This window comes from Dromaius novaehollandiae, chromosome 5 (assembly GCF_036370855.1).
Source record: "Dromaius novaehollandiae isolate bDroNov1 chromosome 5, bDroNov1.hap1, whole genome shotgun sequence".
NCBI lineage: Eukaryota > Metazoa > Chordata > Aves > Casuariiformes > Dromaiidae > Dromaius > Dromaius novaehollandiae.
The window spans coordinates 53,598,766-53,619,897 of record NC_088102.1 but is presented as its reverse complement, the minus strand read 5'-3'; the positions used below and the strand labels follow the sequence as shown (position 1 = coordinate 53,619,897).

The 21,132-nt window shown below is 38.2% G+C and overlaps 1 protein-coding gene across 9 annotated transcripts in view; it reads right to left on the bottom strand.

Moving 5' to 3' along the window:
* Positions 1 to 21,132, bottom strand: part of NAV2 (neuron navigator 2) — a 451,621-nt gene that overhangs the window by 29,501 nt on the left and 400,988 nt on the right. For all 9 annotated transcript variants that reach the window (XM_064512842.1, XM_064512840.1, XM_064512843.1 and 6 more), the window contains 6 exons: positions 17,659 to 18,126; positions 12,891 to 13,051; positions 10,085 to 10,273; positions 4,591 to 4,643; positions 2,541 to 2,564; positions 2,347 to 2,421 (listed from right to left, as the gene is read on the bottom strand). In XM_064512842.1, coding sequence (XP_064368912.1) covers positions 2,347 to 2,421; positions 2,541 to 2,564; positions 4,591 to 4,643; positions 10,085 to 10,273; positions 12,891 to 13,051; positions 17,659 to 18,126 — 970 coding nt within the window. The remainder of the gene's footprint in view (positions 1 to 2,346; positions 2,422 to 2,540; positions 2,565 to 4,590; positions 4,644 to 10,084; positions 10,274 to 12,890; positions 13,052 to 17,658; positions 18,127 to 21,132) is intronic.

Below are 21,132 nucleotides of genomic sequence, written 5' to 3'. Positions count from 1 at the left end.
CCTGTGAAAACAAGCAGAGCTGAGACTGTGAGAAAAACAGCAAAAATAAGTTAAATCCTCACTACATGTGTTTGAAAATGTAAATATTTATTTAAAGAACAGACTGAAAAGCTTCTGTTGGAGGGGCAGGGAACAAAAAACCCAATATTCAGTAATACTCAAGAATTTCAATTCACCTCCTTGCAGAAGTTAAAAGGGGGGGGGGCAAATGGATAGCAAGCTATAGAAAACAGCTAATTTTACTTTCTAGTTTGCAGGAACCCTTTTCACAAACTCTTGCCCCACATGGCCTCAGAATAACATCAAGGCTGCAGTGTGCATAGAGAAAAACTCAGAAAAGATTTGATACATCAAATAAGGATAGGAATTCAAACTGCTTACATTAAAAGCATTAAAAAAAATCTCCTATAAAGGAAATGTCATAAAGCATTGTCTTCGCAAACAGACTTGATCTGCCTAAAGTTTGCTGGGTACAGACCTGGCCTTTTACATGGAAAAAAAGTACATTTTCCAAAGAGAGACAGCTATCCCAGAATGAGACTGAAACATGTTAGTAGGACAGTTTTAGAGACATCTCTGCAGCAAGCTGTAGCTGATTCATGAGCAAATGAGGGACAAGTTCAGATCTGAGAAGCTTAAACAGAATGAATGAAAATTTTAGCAAAGTGAATGAAGCAAGAATGAAGCAAGAATGAAGCATTAGAAAAGTCATAAATGATGCTAACTTTCTTAAAAAAAAATAAAGAAAGAAAAGAAAGTACAGTAGCAGTATGCATAAAAAATGATTCCTCTAAAGATAGCAGCAGTAACCATGCACAAACTTACTGGGCAAATTAATGGGACCTGGCATAGGCAGACAAGGGCAGAATCACTATACATGCCCTGATCCTTCTACTTTCCCAAAGCATGTGCTGCTTACTGCTCTTGAAGAGTGCCTACTAATTCCTGTGTTGAATAACAGCCTACTGAATCCAAACACTGAACCAAGAAGGATGGAGCAAGACTAAGCCAGAGTAACATGAGTTGCATAGCTGATAAACATCTTTATTTTTTATCATATTGTTAAATAACCCTAGCTCTTGTCCTTCAAGCAAATGCAGGAGAATTTGGTCTGTATTTAAAAGAAAATAAAGCTTACTTGCTCACATGTGAAAGGAGCATCTGGGTGAAAAACAACTGAGGTACCCAATCCTCACATAGTTGCAGTACAAACATAAGAATTTAATTTTTGAAAGGTTTTTTCCTCCTCTTGGGAAAACAACTGAACAGTTAGCTACATGCAGCTGTAACACTTCTATTTGGCTTACACATTTACTGTGTTGTTGGCTTTCCTTTTCTATTTTGCAAGCTGGATGAAGTACTCTGATGCCTGCAGCAAACATTACAGCAGATTTCCCCCTGAATTCATCCTGTGGTAGGTGTCACTGCCCAGATGACAGCTGTCCTTTACTGTGCCAAGTTTAGTATTTCACCTATACGAAGAGCTGAGGGACAGGAATGTCCTCTTCAGTAAGCATGTGTTCTCATGTTTACCCTTTCCCATAAGCGTAGGATACAAGTATGATCTGATTTGATGACTATTCATGTGTAGCTTATTTATTCTAGAATTGCTTATTTTTCTAGCAAGCTTCCGTTTTTCACATTTCTGCTGTCTGTGATCTGTGACTACAGCACAGAAAATACCAATAAACTTGCTCAGGTTCACACATAGTGTTGCCTCAGCAGCTCCTGGCTTCAAAAATCTTTTTTTCCAAGTGTCACCTAAAAAATTCACCATCTTCCATTACTTCCTCATAGGAAACAAGTAAGACTATTGACCATGCCGGCAAAAGTCAGATATCTTCATTCTTCAAACATAACTGTAAATCTGTTCTTAGTGCCCTTGTGCCACTGTTACTTAACCGTTCCACGAGCCCACTTTTTAAGCAAGAGAAAATGCAAGTTCCTATAAATGCTTTTCAATGCATGTTCCTATACATTTTTATTCCCACCAACTAAAACCCCCATCTGTATCTCATCCCACCCAAACATCAAAACAAGACACATTTATGAAAACAGAGCTAGTCTTCAACGATTCTTTCAAGATCTGAAGATGGTTTACATATGTGTAAAGTCAACTAAATATTACAATTCAGTATTTAAATAAATGCATGAGACAATTCAGTAGGGCAGAGTATACTATTTTTGGAAAGGTCCCAAATGCATGTAGTTATATTTTCAGACACACAGGCAATATGAACCAAATGTTATACACCTGGAATCTTTTTATCACTTAGAAAAACTGGGGTGGTAACTGGTGCATCAAAAGCATTCCCTGTAAGTGCTTGTTCTCTGAATTGTACTCACATTGGCAGTCAACTGAGTTGTCAGAGCTGACACTTTTTCTTGGGATGCATCCAACTCTCTTCGTAGCTTGCGAATCTATATATTTTAAAAGATCACTTTACTGCACCTTAATATGGAGAATTAAAATATCAAGACACAAAATGCAGAGTGTATTGACAGAACATTTATGCCTGTCAAAAACAATGTGCTCTTACCTCTGACTGACACTTCTCTTCAGGCTATAAAATAAAAACAGGAAAATATATGAGGATGTTGCAACAGTTCATAACCAGCATGTCAAATTTTCTGTATGTAAAACTGAAATAAGAATTTCTTATTTAGGATTTCCACATCCATATTCAATCCAGGATAATCTCCTAATTTATTTACTCCTCAGGAGAAAGAAAGCAGGCTGCCTGCACAATACTTTCTCCTGCAGGAAGAATGCAGAATTTTGGCTTCATTTCTCAGCCTGCCAAACAGCAAGCCTCCGAGTTTGAACTGTGGACGGGTCAAATCCTGGATCAGTGCATAAGAGACTGCATGAAGCTCAGGAGAGCCAGTAGTGTCACACAACACATGTGGTCCTGGGCAAATCCCTTATTTGCAGCCTGAGCTTGCCAGGGATGGAGACCATACTTTCGCATTGCACAGTGACACTGTGAAAAAAATGACTACCGTTTGGGTGCTGCCTAGGCACTGCGGTGAGGAAAAACTGAGGACACACAGCTGGTTATCTGAGTATGCAAAGTGAACGTACCGACCTCCCATTGTGGCCTGCACCACGCAACTTTGGGTATTATGGCTAGCTTCTAACCAAAGCTATCAGCAGTGCACGGCAGGAAGCTACACACTCCACTATCCTTATGTAAACGTATCCAGTACCAGCCACCATGAAAATTACACCCACCAAGCCACACTATTAAGAGCCACTCCTGCTGGGCAGCAGCACGTAAGACAGGAACTTAGACAGGAACTGTAGACTGCTCCTTGCAGCTCTCATGGTTATAAACGACAGCCCAGAGGAAAGGTCTGTCTTCCATCCTCCCAACACGTTATCGGTTTTGGCTTCACAGAGACCTTGCTTGCGGCAAGGTTAATGAAAGGCAGTATTTTCAATCATTTATTATCACGGTCTCAAGGCTGTTACCCATATAGCCTGCTTATAATTAAATAAGCATGTGAAATAATATACTGTGTTGGTACCTTTCTTCATAAGCAGCTGTGTACACTCTTCCAAGAGCAAGCCCTTCAACGCACCATTGTACCACGCAGGCTTGCTTCAGCTGTGGACGTGTGGTAAGCCTGAGGTTGCATCATACTTGCATAACAATTCAAAACTAAAGACTCTCTTTAATTAACACATATTTCAGAAGTTAATTATTACCCACTGTTTGCTTTTTAAAAAGGTTGTGCTTTAAGAACACCCCAAAGTTGTGATTGTAGCTTGCCAGAAATACAAGATCCAGCTTTAACCGAGCTTCACTGAGAGCAGTGAAGCCATAGGGTTTAAACATCAGCTGCTGAATACTTCTGTACAGCCTTGCGTGCACCGGAACCTGATCTGGCCCCAGGTCACTGCAGTTAACACCCTGACTAGCTAGCTAAAAGCTACGCAAGGTATGGTGTACATGTCGCAGTCTCATCTCCCTCCCCATCACAGCCGAAGTATAGTCTTAATTTAAGTCTTCCATATTACGTGTTCTAAATGGAAAATCCTTCACGAGACTATCAAAAGAAAATAAGCAAATGCAACACATATTTTAAAAAATTGTATTTTCAAACTCCAGCAAGCCTTATTTCAGGATCAGATAACCTAAATGAATACATACTTCTGGAGCAAATATTACTGCCATAGTGAACAGTAATGGCTTCTAAACAATTATTAAGATCTATGCTATTAAAAAAAAAATCTATTTAAACTACGCAAATCATTAAATACAAGGCTGGAATGACTTTATTCAGCAAATTTGAAGTTCGAATCTCCTCAGATCCACTGAGGTCCTTTGCAGCAAAAGGTATTTAGAGTAGCTATAAAACACCGATTCAAAAAATGAATTGTTGTCCAATGAAGATACTGCTAAACATCCACAACTTATTTAACAACATAAACATTTCTCTAAGAGCTGGTATACAGAACACAATCAAATGAAAAGTGCATTTTTTTCTCCTTCTTGGATGACAACAAAAGTAACTTGCACAATAAGACCAGTCAACTCAATAATTCAATTAGTAAACCCAGATTGTTGATCTCATTATACTCACTGTCGAATAAATAGAAGATGTGCTGGATACCAAAGAGAGAGAAGAACCATGCACTAAAGGAAAGGAAAAATAAACAAGCTGAATATATATACAGTAAGCACACAGAGGAATCATCGCAGATCATCTACCGCCAACTATCAGTCTCCCGAGGAAATATCTTCAGAAATTTCATCATCCATCATAAACTTAATTATATTATTGTCCTAATAACACTCCATTTGAAGAAAATATGGCCAGCTAACACAATCCACAAACTTTGATTTGGTAGAGCTGTTTTAACAAAGTAATATGAATAGTACTTTGGGGGAGTGAAGGGTTGTCAATAAGGTTAAAAAGAAAAGTTTTGATGAAATTTTTTTTCAGAAATAGTTATTTCTTTGAGCTGTTTAGTTTAATATTGTTGTAAAAGGGCACACTCAGGACAACAAAGAAGCCTATTCACTGCAATGCAGGAGAGACTACAAAAGTAAATGTCTACTTCATCTTTAGAGTTGGATCAGATATCCTGGGGCTTTTTGTTTGTTTTTTCTTTTTAAATAGTCCAAACACAGAAAGGTGGAGAAGGCACGAGAGGGCTGTGATACCCAGCTCCAGGATCTAACCAGGTGCTCCAGAAGAAGATTCTGAGCACCCAGGTCAAAAACCACTGTCTAATTTTGGGTCTCTGAATTATCCTCTGGAAGCAACTATACCTTTCTGCTGACTACAGGAACTGTAGGGGTGTCGATGACCTGAATGCCTCTCCTTGCAGCTTTGTGTGGTCTTTTTAAAAATAATAACCTTTCGTTAGCAAGACAAAGTTCTTTTTCTCCTACAAAACCAACCTGAGCGAAAACATGGCAGTAAGAGCTTTTCTGGAAAAGAATGAGGTTCAAACAGTTTTTGCATTTAAATACACATTTGGTAAAAGGCATACATATACAGGTATTCTTCAGGTTATTACCATCACCCTGATGTTAGGATTTACATACAACATCATTTTCTTTTTGATTATGTTGTTAAAAAAAAAGCAACTACCTGAAGCTATTATTTCTGTTAATAAAACATGCAAAATTACCTTTTTTATTTTTAGAAACAAAATACATCTATTGTAGCTTTCATTCCAAGTAGATGAACTTCATACAAATCACACAAAATCATAAGTGTTCATCACTTTTACTTTCATCTAAATACTGCAGCCAAAAAAAGTTTAGAAAAGCTGCCATTTTGCTCTGATTACCTACTGAAATTCTCCTACATTCATAATAAATGGGTTCTGTTTTCCCATTGACATTATATCCTAAGGCAAGGCTGGAGAGAGAAGTAAACAGAGTCTAAGTTGGCTTCTGGAGGAATTTAAGACAACTCTAAAAAACCACAATAAAGTAAGAAAGTCACACCCACCAGCTTTTCTGCTCTGGTAATATTTTCAATTAAAATGATGCTTATAGTTAGATGCTAAGCACTGCACTGCATTAAGAACATAAAAATAACTAGAATGAGTCAGACCTAAGGTCTGCCTAATCGCCTGTTCCATCTCCGGCCGAGCCGCAGCGAATGCTCGGGGAAAGGACTGTGAGACCCCGGCAGATAGGCAGGCATTTCTCCCCAGGTACACCTTTGCATCCGCCGGCAATCAACAGAGACAGAATCTCCCGAGATGGAAATTACAATCAGACTATTACTTTTCATAGTCGCTGGGACCTATCTGCTGTTAACTTGCTTAACAACTTTTGAATCCGCTGATACTTTTTGCCTGTAACAAAAAGGCCTTTTTCAGCTAAAAACAATACTTCTTCGCAGTTGTTTTAGACCTGCTGCCAAATCAGTCCCTTGAGTGCCTCCTCATACTTGTGATATGAGACATAATGAATAACTGTCCTCTGTGGGATGAACTAAATTATATATTATCACCTCCTTCAGACATCATTTTTCCGAGCTAAAGATACCGAATCTGTTCAAACACTCTTCATATTATAGGTGTTATGGTGTTATGCACTTACGGCCTCCTTGTCATTTTTCTTTGCATCTGTATTTTACCCTTAGGATAACCCCCCTTTTTTTTTTTTTTCTGAAGCTGGAATAACCCAAGTGTGGGCAATATTCCACAAGACAAACAATGGACTCTTATAGAGAATATATTGTTATTTTCTGGTTTGCTTCCCTATACCATTCCTCCGTGCAGTTTTCACTAAAAAAATAGCGATGAATTCAAGAAAGCAACCACACCAGCTGCCCAGACAAGAAACAGATCTTCCCACACTGGAAGGGGACACAGGCATTTTTAACTTAGCATCAACTGGAATATTTGAGACCACTTTGGGACTTTAAAGGAGAAAAGAAGAACCAAAGTGAAAAAGGGAAAGAACATGCAACTCTGCTTGGGAATCAGACTCCTGCCTACTATACACATTCACTTGAATGTGTATATAATTTGAGACTTCTAGTTTCAAGGACAACCAAGGAGTTAATATTTTTGTGCAATTTCTTTTCAAAGTATCTGCAGATGGCTACTTTAAGGCTATTTAATTAGGAGCCTGAAGGCAGCTATGCTCTTGACGTGATTCCTGTTTTCAGCAGTTAACATGCATCTGCACGCAGACTACAAACCCAAATTGTTTTGGAACTATTATTTTAAAGCACTATAACTGCACATGCAACCATGTATTATTTTAATGTTAGGAAAAAAACAGTGCAGCCATGATCAGTTGCCCAAACAGTAGAAAGAAAACCAGGTATTTTGGTCAGTAACACAGAAGGGAATGAAAATCAATAAATTATATCCCCAAAACAATTTATTTCATTCCGGTTTCTCATAGAGGTTAAGGTATCAGGGTGGAGGCAGTAGCCGCACAGCTCTTGGGGAAGACTTACTTCCCTGGAAGCAGGGAAACTGGGGAGCCAAGAGACTGGTTAAGTATGAGGTTGTACTTTTTCCCTGCAGTTCAGGATACTTTGGAGGCTGCTCCTGCTGGCATCTCCCCAGCCCTGAAACCCTTCATAGTGAAAGAATCAGAAAGACTGACTAACGCTTCCACCTAAATGCCGCCTTGTAAGAAAATATGACAGTACTGTACACCACGGAGACAAAAGAAAAAAGGCTTTTAAGAATAAAATCCTGGCCCTGATGAAGTTAATGAGAATCAAATATCTTGTAATTCTATGTGCTACTAAATAATACGGAGTTAGGCTGGTAAGCATTGTTTAAGATGCCGATTTACACTCCATTGACACTAGCTGATTGTTTTCACAACAACATATGTATAAAATGAATTTGGCCATTAATCACAAATTGAATTTCTATAATACTTTTTCATCTGTTCTCTCGAGTGGTGCTTGCTCTGTGAAGGTGAATTAGACTCACAGGTCTGAATGCACGGGAAAACATACACACCATATCCAGCACCACGTGCTCACTTGTAACTTCTGATCAGCTGAGAAACAAGCAGAAGCTACAGGGCTGCCTCTGCTTTCAGGAAGGCTACAGAAGTGACAGAAGGCCTTTAATCTGAAGGTGAAAATACAGAGACTGCACAAAAACTCTCATCCCATCTGATAAAACATTATTATCCTTTTAGGTGCCAAAAATTCAAGAACATCTGAACTGGACGACTTCACAAGCATGTTCACTGCAGGATCAAATTCCTTCCTCATATAAAAGCAGTATTTTTCCACCGGCTTCAGGTCCATGACTTGGTAGGGTATTCTTAAACTTAACTTTCTGATTTGAAAAGGTGAATGAAAAGTGCTTTGCAGAACATTTGGCCTGGAAAACTCTTCTCCTTTTTTTTTTTAAATGATTCCTCCCACACACATGTAACACTTTTTAAAAATGTTCTTCTGAACTACTCTCTCTCCTGTACAAAAATTTCTGAATTCTAAAATATAGTCTATCCTCCCATATGCTAAAATGGATTAGCTGCAATGTTACGCATATTTAAAATAGTAAAAGCACAAGATTACAATTTTTTTGAGGATGTCTTGGATAACAGTTGAATAAGTTTTGCTATGGCAGCTCTTTCAAATCATCTAAATGTAATAAAGAAGTAGTGATTTAAATTCATCCACTGATTATATTAAAGGACTCTCTAGTAAGAGAGGGACTACTCCTCACAACGGCATTCAACTGACCTCCTCAGTCAATCTTTGACTGTTTATGATCATCCAGCTTTCTGCAAGCGTGGCAGAAAAAAAGGTCAGTTCCTGCAAGGACGCAGTTTTCAACCCTGCAGGGTTACTCTAATCATTTTCAACCCCTAATGAAGATCTTCTGCCATGAGCCTCTAAAACACAATTAAATCTAATGGAGTTAGATTGGCTCAATTCAATAAAGAATTAGCCCTGAATTTTCATGAAGCTGTATCCAACACAGTGGTTTCCTCACCCGCAATGGCTTTTGCTCAACAAAAAACTGATGTGGTAACTAGTATCTCCAGGAAGACACCCTGTGGCTCTCAAAGACCCCTACAAGCATTTCAAGCGCGGTCCCCATGCATGGCTGGCTCTATACGAGTGGCAACAGTGGTACGCTGGTTTTGACACTGCTGAGTAGAAGCAGATCTTTCATGGTGGAGAAAGCAAGCCAGCAAAGACTTCTGAGACCCATATTGATAAAGCACCTGTGACCCAGCCAACTCCACATTCTTGCTAAAATGGAGATTTAAGACTCTTGGAGAACTAATGCCATCACCTTTCTATGAACCACTCCCAGAGCTTGTGCTGTGCTTGACTTCCGAAAGTGTTTGTCATGTGTTTTGTGACATGTAACCATATGGGTTTTTAATAGGTACTCATAGCTCGGGCAGGCTGGATACTCCTGCTACAGCCATAAGGTTGCTAGCTGAGTAGCAATCAAACTGAATATTCATACACAGGTAAACTGCTGTTTCCTCTTAAATTTATATGGACTTCCTTTTTCAGGTATGACTACATAACTGAAAAGACGACAGAGGAGGGAAAAAAAAAAGTCTAGATGGTTTGAAGAACTACTTAAGTTCCTTTGTGAAAGGTATGTGTATACAAATGCATGACATTCAGCAGAAACAGCAAGCAAAGCCATTTCAAAATCAGATTAAAAATTTAAAAATTAGCTGGGATAAAAAACAACAGTCTGGCTGATGTCAATTATTTATACTACAAAACAGAAGTGCAGAGGCCCAGGTTCAGGAGAATATGCCTATTCGAGAAAATACTTTAACTTTCTAACTTTAAAAATGAACGAGTCCTTCCAAGATCACTAAAAATTAAACACAGGATTTATTTAAATCATTTCTTCAGTAGTGATGGACTAGGTACAATACTTCTATACTTGTTTAAGTCTGTCCGGAAAGATCACTGGACACAGCAAATACGATCAGAACAAAAATGACTATGGCTACAGAGCTATATAACACTGAGAATGCTACACTCTCTAAAATGACTCCTATACTGAATTAGAAAGCACTAAATTAACACTTAATTTAATTGAGAGTGCTACCTTTTGATCAGTCCAAGTACTTTCACGTACGTTACTTACCTTCTTCAAAGCCATCACGGAATGAGCCAGAGCGGCTCATGGTCCTGCTTTTCTCATCCAGGGACATTGAGCTGTTCCTGAAGCGTGTGTCACTGTAGGGGTCGTAAGGACCGTCTGCGTTGGAAAGGCTGTGCGTCCGCAGCATAGTTGGGTTTGACAAGCTCATCTGGGCGGCAGTGGTTGGGCTTGCTACAAGGTAAAGAATAAACACCAATTTAACTGTGAGACCCCAAATTCTCATGCTTGTTTTTTGTGCAACTACTAAAAAGATTTTTTTGCTTTATTGTAAGACACAAATATTGCTGTCTTCCTCTCCAGACTTCATTATCTTTCTAAATTCAATGGATTCACGTAAGAGGTATGTAAATCAAGCAAATGAATATGAAAACACAAGTCAATAAGGTCAGTTTAAACACTGGATGGTAGGTCTCTGCTTCTACAGACAAGCTCAATGAACTCAATAATACCTTGTAGGCATGAGCTAATTAATCCTCATATAATTTGCAACAGTCCTTCCTCAAAAAGGAGTCAAATGCCCAAAGGAATTTGAACTAATCATGTGCCTACATGGACCAAGCCCTGTGAAATATCCGCTTTAAAGCTTTCAAGCTCTAAGAAAGTGACATTTTATGTGTATTGAAGTCACAAATTTTAAGAGGTTTAGTCTCCCACTAGTTTTATATTTCAGAAGTATATTTCAGAATTTTCTTAACGCAATGAGGTCCTAAGAATTAGAAGTTGTACTCAGGTTAAAAGGTTAAAAGACACTCTACAAATATTAATTTTGCCTCAAAAGCCAGTACTATCTCATTCAACGTGGTTTAGAATACAAAACTTCCACTCCAGTTCCATATTTTTAAAAGAACTTTTGTGCTAAATTATATCCAATGTTTACGAAGAACTGCTTTTGTGGAAACAACTGATTTGTTGAAAAATTGCTGTTGAAATAACAGGTTCCCTTTTTTATATTGTTTTTGCCTTCTTCTATACACTCCATTAACGGATACAGAATTCTGCTGAAAATCTAGAATTTTGCCTCCTGATCCCTAGTTTTCTTGCTGTACTTGTCTCCTCTAGGCACTAATTATATGATTACATGAGGCACTGATTAGTTCGTTCTTCTGAAGATTTACTTCTTTTTATGTAGAAAATACAGTAATTCTGTCTAAAGATGATCAACTTTTGTTTCAACGTTTGCTATTAAAGTAAATGCAGTGGCATCTCTTGACTCCAGTATCTCCAAACTCTTTTATTTAGAATACAGTTAAACATCTTTTTTTTTTTCTGTTAGTTGCTCGAGGCCAAATTAAAAACATTTAAAACATATTAATGTCACTGATCTTCAATATTCTCCATAAAGAGTTAACTTTCTGAGCCTAAAATGACTACAACTTATTGTTTGACTACCAATGTACTTTCATGAGCTTGACAGTTTGTTAGCTGTTGGCGATGTAATGACACTGTCTGTATATTCAGCTGAAATTTTGCTAAGTGTTGGTTTATTTAAAGCTGTTTATTTAATCTTTTTTCTTTTCAGTACATTCAAAGAGAGGCTCTAAAATGTCACTGCTGCAATTCAAAACTGCACTAGAAATAGGTGACCATGTAAGTTGTTGCAAATTCACACAACAGAAAAGTTCACAAATACAGGCTTAACTATTTTGCATATTATTTTTTTCTCTTTCTAGAATAGATGGAGAGGCTTTTGAAAGTCAAAAAGAAACAGAGGAAAACAATTCAATACAACACTTTACAAATGTCACTTAAAGACAATATGTACTGTTAGGATTGATTTTCATATCTAAGCACACTGCAAAGGCACCAAAATAATACTGAATTGCCATACCAGAGACAAGCACATATTTTTGATAACTCCATCTTTCTAAAGAGTTGCCCATAGAGTACACTGACTGCTTAACTTACAAGAAAAGGAAACATACACTGTTTAAGAAGGTTTTGTGCGAGATTGCAGCTGGACCTCAATGTCTACAAGACTCAGTTCCTGAGCAGACTTTCATCTTGAAAAAATTGTTGCACATTTCACATTAAAATAAATACTTGTTCCTTATACAAAATGCTTTGAGTGTTTCAACTTGAATGCCAAATTACAGATCAATGAAGAATGAGACTTCTACGTCTTTCAAGAGGAAAGCAGGCAAGTTACTTCCAGATATATTCTCTAGCCTATGAACACTTTAAGTGCGTTTATTTCACGGGCTGATATAGTCAACTAATATCTGCAAAGCATTATGGATCCTGTTAAGCAACTTTTATTGTTTCCTTCATTTAAAAGTCTTTACTCTTTACAATGTAATTAAGTGAAGAAGTGGCAAATTTTCTAGCTTAAAATTCCCCTGATTTTTGTATGATTATTTCTGATTGAGCTTTGTCTGATTTTTGAACAAGCCAACTGAAAAATATATACAAAAATTAAAATATCTTAGAATGATGAGACTGGCACATATGCTATGAAACATGCTTGGATTTTAAAGCAGTAGTACTAAGCAGGTACACAGTATTTTAATTCCTTTAAACATAGCAATGTGTGATATTAACAAATAACTCTACTGAATAGCTCACAATTTATATAAAGGCATCTGATTACTCATCAAAAAGAGGTACTGCAAGAATGTGACCTTTGGGCACCTGAGATAACAATGCTGATTAGTCGCACTCATTTCAAAAAAAAGTGCTTCCAGAGGTTCAAGGTGGTACTTGGAGCTACTGAAAGAGTATTATATTGGGTAATACACTATTTTCAAAGCACAACCTATTGCTGTGATTATCAAAAGAGATAATTATTCACCAAGCTGGGAGAAGTTAAATCTAGTTCCAGAGGGTGATGTTATGCTGGATCCAGATGAAAATGGAGAATTGCCAGCAGTATCCTGAAGGCCTCCTGCTGAATGTGACCGTAGCCATTCTTTTGCATCTTCTTGATTACGAAGTTGGGATGAAGGAGTATACCTGTAAAAACACTTTTTTCTAAATGAACTTTGACACTCATTCAAAAAAAAAAACAAAAAAGAAATGTCACAAGACTCAGGGAGAGGGAAAGAAGGAGAACACGGAAAAACTCTCATATAAAATTTAAGGATTAAAATGATACAGACAATACAATTCTGAGTAAAGGAGCTGTTCCAAGCCTAAATCATTTTATTTGGGTTTGGAAAAAACAACTCCTTTCCTATGGCTTCAGTAGTAAACAAGCTAGCAGTAAACAAAAAGTTACAGATAGAAGTAGTGCAGTGCAGGAGTGTGGAAGTGTAGTGTGTGTGTATATGTATGTGCGACTGAAAAATAAAACCACAATTTGGAAATCCTTTCCATTCCTTAGGTTATGCCAAAATGGTCCATCTCAAAGCTTAGCTGGCTTTTTGACATATTATAATCAAATTCGAGTCAATGAAGACATTATCAGATTAAACAAGTTGTGCCACGATAATTCATATTACGGAGACGTTAATATAAAAGTCTTTGGAAGTACACCCCATTTAGTTCATGACTAATGCTATTAGATCATCATAAAGGGGTCTGTGCTTAGGCTTTTCTGAAGGCAAAGGAAATAGTGGAAATCCTATCCATGCTGACACCAAGGGCAAAACACCAACCAGTCTCAGCTTAGCCAGAGTTTCAATCATGCTTTTGTATCTGCCTGAAAAGTAAGTAGGTTATCGCAGGAGTTACGTGGTAGGATACAGGTACCAAGAGAAGGAGCGTAACGGAAGCACTTGCTTCAAAAAGGCGAGACGATGAGAACAGGCTAAGTGACACAGCAACTGTCTGCTGATGGGTTTCAGTATCTGTGTCACATTGTGCCATCTGGCTTTGAGAAATATTTGAGAGTTACTAAGCTCTCCTTCCAAAAATTAAACCATTGACTGGATTTAAAATCCAGTCAGTTGATGGTATTTATTTAATTAATTAGATTTCATTTGATTGGATACCATACAGAAAGCTACAATTTACTAAGACTACTTTAAAGAAATGTGAGCACTACAAGAATTAACACTGCAAAAACTCAAACTGTTTTCAGAAAATATATTCATTCTTATGTCTCACCACTCAAGCAACAGTCCCTGCCTGAAGTCTATCTGCATCTCTTAAGCTTTGCACATATATATCAGTCTCATTAAGAATGAGACTATTTAAACAGTCATTTTACTTTAACACACTAAGGATTCTTTTTCAGCATTAATACCTACCTCTTTGGCACTCAAATGTTTCAGTCTTAAAAGAGAGTCTTGATTTATTAGAGACATACTTGACAACCACAGAAGCATCTTAAACAAAAATTCCATTTTAAGAAATGCTTTTAGCACTCAGCTTCATGTGATAAAGCTGCTGTGAAGAATAACATGTATAGCACAGAATAAACTGCAGCTGCAATTTCAAGGCATCAGCTCAGTGATCCTAAAAGCAGCACATAGCAATTCTGAAGTTGCAATTTTCTAAATTGTCTAAGACATTTCCTGTAAATTCTGTAACACTTAGTTAAATGCTTTAATAGAGCTAGTGTTTATAATCTAGTTGGATGGAAAAATCTTTTTCAGTGCAATTTTTTAATGTTATAAAAATCACAACCTTACATATACACAAAATATATTAGAAGACATCTGCTTGGGGATTTTTTTGTTTTGTTGTCTTCTAGAAGAGTAAAAATTATCTCTCGAGACCTATATATATGTATTCTGAAGCAAATATCATTTTAAACCCAGTATGTCCAATCTCATCCTAAAAGGTTCAGCATGATATTGAAAATCTTTTCTTATATCAACATCAAGATTCCTGGGGCTGCATTGTGAAAATGATTTCACGTCATTTCACATAATAGCCATAAAAGCTGCAAAATTATTGTTTTCAAATCAAGCCCAATGATGGATTATGGGATGCTTTTCAGCAATTCAGCCAGCAAAAGCCACAGTTCTCGCTCAAGCGGAGAAGCCATTGGATGGAAAAAGCACAGTGGTAAATGGCCTTCTTTGAGGATTACAAAAAAGGAAGAGAAAGAAAGAAAGAAAGAAAGAAACAAAGAAACAGAGATTGTTGCCACCTCTTGCTATCACCAACAGCCACAACAGAAACACAAAGCAAACTCCAAAGCCACAACAAAAGCTGTCATATTGTGTGGAAACACCAATACCTGAGTCCCTTCTTAGGCAAAGTGTTCCTATCAAGATGTGGGTCGCTGCAGAAAAGTTAAAAGAAAAGAACTTCAGAGAAGAACAAAAGGGAAAGATTACGATCAGGCTGAAGAAGGAAGTACAAACATCTGCATCCCCTTTTCGGAGCACAAAGGGCTGTGCCTTTCCTAAAGGAACATGCAAAAACCTCCTCACCCATATGTGGATTTTCACGAACATGCATCTGATGACACCATGCCAATGAATCCAATCTGCTCACAAAGCGGTTTTGTCATTTCTCCTATCCACAATGAATGAAAATGGCTCTTTAAACATAAAAATACGGTGTGTCAAATGAATGCTTAAAAATACGTATTTCAGCAGGCGCGAAGCAGGTTATTTGTGAAACCTGATGAGACTCTCCAAGTCAATGCTGCCTTCCTGTCGGGTTTTTTCAGCAGCCACCATTTAGGGAGTGCAGCTCCCAGTTACTGTTATGCAGCTGCAACGTATGACAGTAAAAGTACTAAGCACAGCCTGCTTAAATTTCCGAATTTTAGCTTAAATTCCATTACCAAAGTAAAATGAATCTATTAGCCTTCCAAACCCCAAATATTTAATAGTGTGTGTTTTTATAGTTGATCAACTTGTAACTGGACAGAGTCTGTTAATTTGTTTTTAAAAGAAATATACAGACGCTTAAACATATTCATTTAATGACAATCCTTACAGCTAACCTACAGCTGACGCCCAGCATGGGAGCAGCTACATTGCAACAGAGAGCAAAAGAGAGCTGAACTGGTTAGATTCGGGCCACCTGTTCCCAACTTTTGCATTCATTTTTACAACGATGGATATACACAAGTCTCCGCAAAACACTCATGAACCAAACTGGAATAAAGGACTGACAACACGGAATGACGCTGGGACTTTGTGACAAAAGTGACAGGCCTGCAACGCAGTGAAGGAAAGCAGCATGCCAGAGGAATGCTGAAATGCTAGTGAGAGTTTAGATTGGTAGGAAAAAAAATTGCAAGATTTTCCAATGCCTTTGGCAAAGAAATGAACAAACAAAAATCCCCACAAACCAGAAAATGCTCCCCGTGACAACATCAACAACAAAAACATGCCAACTCTGCCAGATGCCGTTCTCCAGATTTAAGCAGATAAATGAGGTATTCGAGTGGACTCTCACTGGCATGTCTCTGTGTCAGTTCACACCTGAACAACACACACACCAAAGGACTCAACTGAGCACAGTCTTTCACAAAACAATTTGCTTCACCGAGATGGGCAACAAAACCTACAGCCTTTGTGCATTCTCCTGTCCTGAGACAGCATTACCTGTCCTGTCTCCTGGGCAAAGTATTTCTGCAGAATTTAGGACTAGCAGCAGGGGAAGAAAGAGGGCTAGAAGAATCAGTCCAATAAGACAGAAAACAAGAGAGGGAATATTTGAATGAAAAGAGCAGAGAACAGAAAGGAGTTGTTATTTAAAAAAAAGAAAATAGAAAACAAAACTGTCAGGACATCATTTTCAGCAGCAATTTTCTTTCATAATGATGCAGCTACAGAGCTGTTGCTACTTGACTAAATAATTATACATCAGGATATAGCTGATTTCCAACATTTCCGGGGTACTGCCTTCTACAAAAGGTCAGTCACAGAACATGTGTTGCAAATTAGTGTCTGTTTTATCAAGACAGTAGCCCAATGTGCTTTTAATACAGCTCTGATGCTGAAAAAGCAGTTCCGTTCCCTCCTCCCTGGTCAGTCTGAAAAATAATTCAGATGATCATTTTTCAGTTGGCTCAGTCTCCCAGTATGCGTTCACACAAATGCTTGTAAAAAAACACTGTAGAGAGCAACCAGGGTGGAGGAGGCAGCTGGGAGAGGCAAAGGACGGATCAAGTGGCTAGGGAGGCACGGACTTCTCTTTTCAGCGTGACCTCCAATTTAAAAGTTTGTCAAATTGTCGTCTTCTGTACACAAACCATTCCCATCATGACAGCACTCAAGTGCCTGTAGTCCAGATTCTAACTTTATCAAATGTTATAAACACAAAGTTTAACAAGAAATAGTTAACTTCTCAAATTAAAATTATGACAATGATGGAGGTTTTTTGGGGATACCATTATCGGATCAACTAACAGTTGATCTTTGGAAGGATGACATGCGATGCAAAATTCAAAAATTAGGTAAAATACAGTAGCAAAAAAAGCTACCACACTGGCTACTGCAGCAAATGAGAAGTCTCCCCTGAACCAATCCTCTCGCTCTGAACTGGGCTCCTTGCCTAAAATGGTTTCTTTGTATGTTTTAGCAATATCATTCAATATTATCTTGTAAGAACGATAATTTGAATTGCAATGGCAGTGCCAGTTAGTGCCAGCACTTCACTCCTGTTGAGATATATACAAGCTTACAGAAACAAGAGAAAAACCTACTAACCTTTCAGACAATGTAGTCTTAACACTGTTGGTTCGGACAAAGGGAGTCAAGGAATCATCTTTGGAGGCTGGAATCAAGCCACTGGAGGAGTTATGGCTCAGCCCACCTCCACTGCTCAGAGAGATGTCAATGGATTCACAGCTGGTATGAAGACTGCTGACAGACTGATATCCAATGCCATCCTTGCTAACAGCAGAAGAGCTACTTGCGTTGGTACCCCACGTTAAACTGTTGGAAGGAGCTGAATGTGCTGAACTGGGACTAGAAGCTAGTGGAGATTGGTTCATGTCTGTGTTTTTACTATATAGAGGACTGCTGCCCCCACTGCTCAGCACACCACTGCCAGATGGTGAATCGAGATTACCCTGTTGGTTCATAGTGGCATGAGGATTGGAGATGACCACTGAATTTTTCATATTTTCCGCTGTTGTGATGGGAACTTGTTTACTAGGCTTTCCACCAAAAAGTCTGTAAAAAAAGACAACATGAAAAATATATAAAATGGAACATTAAATGACTAATGCAAAGATATTTTATACCTAGATCATTTATCTTCTTAGCCTCAGAAAACCGACATTAAGAAGACAATCTTAGATTGGACATAGACTATAGATTTATGAATCCTCTTGTGTTCACTGTGCTTTCAGGCAAGTCCAGAGACAACTACTGTAACTGCCAAACTTAGGTGTTTTCTTCTCTGAATCATCAAATAATACCTTCACAAAGCTAAAATACAGCTTCACAGAACTAAAATACAGCCATATTATCTCCTGGTCCTCAATGAAAAAGGATACCAGAAACATATTGCACTGATTAATCTGAAGTACGGAACATTAGAGACTGGAAGCCTGTTGTCCAGGTATATTCTATACAAATCACTGAATGCTCTGCACAGAAGCAGCATCTGGGGGGATGTAACAGTAAAAATATTTACTGATACTGAGTGTAGGCTTGTCTCATTTCAGAAGTTAAACTGGCTGAAAACTAACTTTTGGGGTACAGGATTAGATTTTATCTGGTTTACCACCTTGAACTGGCTCCGTAAAGATCAGATGAGGGCCAGAACCTGTGCAAGGGAAGGGATATAAAAGCATGGTTGGAGGATGACTGCATTTGCTCTGACTTGCATCACTGGGGACCACTGTGCCACCGTACCCTCAGTGAGGACAGCACACTTCAGCTCCCTCATAACAGTCAAGGGGAAAAGTTCTTAGAAGTGCAAAACTGTCTTAGATGTACATGTGCTTAAGATTAGATTCTCAAATATTTTATAGCTGACCCTCAAAATTGAGAGATTTATAGCTTTGGACTCTAGCTTCAAACATCCCACCAAAAAAAAAAGTGCCTCTGTTTCTGCCTTTTAACCCCTTTAACTGCATTTAAAACCTTAGTTTTCTTTAAACATATCTATATGGATTTGCTATTTCCGTATCAACAGTATATAGTATTAGGAATGAACTCTTTCAAAGCTGGTGTCTGTATGACTGTAGCCCTCCGCACAGAGGACTGGGGCACTCTCAGCCAAGAGCTCCCCAGACACGCAGGTGGGTATGCACTGAGCAGAACCTTCTCTTCCCCTGAGCATGCACAAGCTGTCTGCACAACACAGGTGCATGAAGTCTGTCCAAGACCTCCCAAAAAACACAGGCTGTGTAATATAGCCAGTCCCTTTATAACATATATGTAGTTAGTCCAGCGATGTCCAAAAACACTAGGCTTACTGCACATGTGCTATCTGCAGCTTCAACGCACACGTGCAACGTCTGGGACATTTCCACTGGATTATCGCTGTTGTATTCATGCCACAAAGCCCTAGAACGACACTGCTGGCTCAGGCTGAGATGCCCACCTGCATCTATCTTATACTCAGCATTGCTCTAATAGCTATGTCCTGATCCCCACAGCAGCTGACTTAGAGAGAGCAGTGTGGACATTTACAAACCAGCACAGATCGGGTCAACCTGATCCATCCAGATTCAACACAGCACCTCATTGCTGAGGAGACTCCGACTTAGACAAGCAAAAGGCTTTAAATGGTAAAACCCATTCTTACAGGGATTTAGAGTCTAAGTTTTATTTGAGCTAATGTTACTAGAACAAATACAAAGAAAAATATCAAACTGTACTGCTATGATACATGGTCTTTAGCAGCAGTAGCAACTTGTGGTATTCCTACTCCTGTGCCACAGCACACCACCTCTTCAGCTGTACTGGGGGACTGCGACTTAGTAATAGAATCATGGAGCTTTAAGAAAAAAAATAAATCAAACACAACATTTTTGCAAGCTCTCCAGTCTTCCCCAATGTATTTCACAGGACCTCGGAGACAACTAAAAGTATGATGCGCTGTGGCACAGGCAGAAATACTTTGCTGCCAAAGGCAGTGGATTGTTGAACCACAGCCTCATAACAAATGCAGTCAAAAGAGCATTCCTTTCAGTTCAGAGAAAATCCAACCCAGCAAGTCAGTCACATCAATACAGAGATTAATCCTGGAAGGAAAAACTCTACAAGGAAGGACATGTTATCTCCTCTCTACCACTACTGACAAGAAGCAGACATATTTGAGCTGGCTCTTGGGCCATGCATGCCCCCCATTGAGAGAAACGTGGTGTATTACGTACTGCAAAACATTAAGGCCAATTTAATAATAAAACATATCATGATAGACAGTGGTTTCATTTAAGGGAAATGCCAAATACATAATATTCATGCTAAAGAGAATATTGAGAGGACAGAGACAGTGATGACTCTCACAGCATAATTACAGAATTTCACTGTTTATGACAACATGGAAAGTACGTACATTTGCAGACTTACAGGTTAAGTTATACCATTTCTTAGGTATGAATTCTAATTTACTGTTGAATATTCAATAATTACATGGCAAATAGGTAATAAACACAATGTGTGCAACTCAACTGAGTATGAAAATTAAGCTCAAAATCTTGTTAATTGACATTCTAGATATCAGTAATAAAAAGATAGGACCAAATTCAACTCTGATGCATTTCCATATGTGACTATTCATTTAGACAGTCTGGAGAAAATTCTAGAATGAAATTGTAAATCAAAAGAGAAATAGTTAAATTAAGTTTCAAAAATCCCTAGTAATAAGAACCCCATATGTCTGCTATTCTCCCAGTGTCTTCTCTTAAAAGGTTTATGTATTTCTAATGTAATATTTCAACTCCATGGCTAGCAACATAGTTTTCTAGTAATTAAAAGAAATATGCAATCAGATTCCCATATGTATGTGCTTGAGGCATGCAGCACTGAAAATCTGCATTTGTCATGGGATATGCTATAGAAATGAAAGGCCTGTTTGAGTTTTCCATTTTAAGTAGTCATCAATGAAAATTAAATGTTCGGAAAGACATGCCTTATCTAATAATAACCAGTAATAAAAAAAAAGAAGTATCTTTAATTATCCTCTCAAAGGCTCTTCCAATAAAACTACTCATCCAAAAAAGA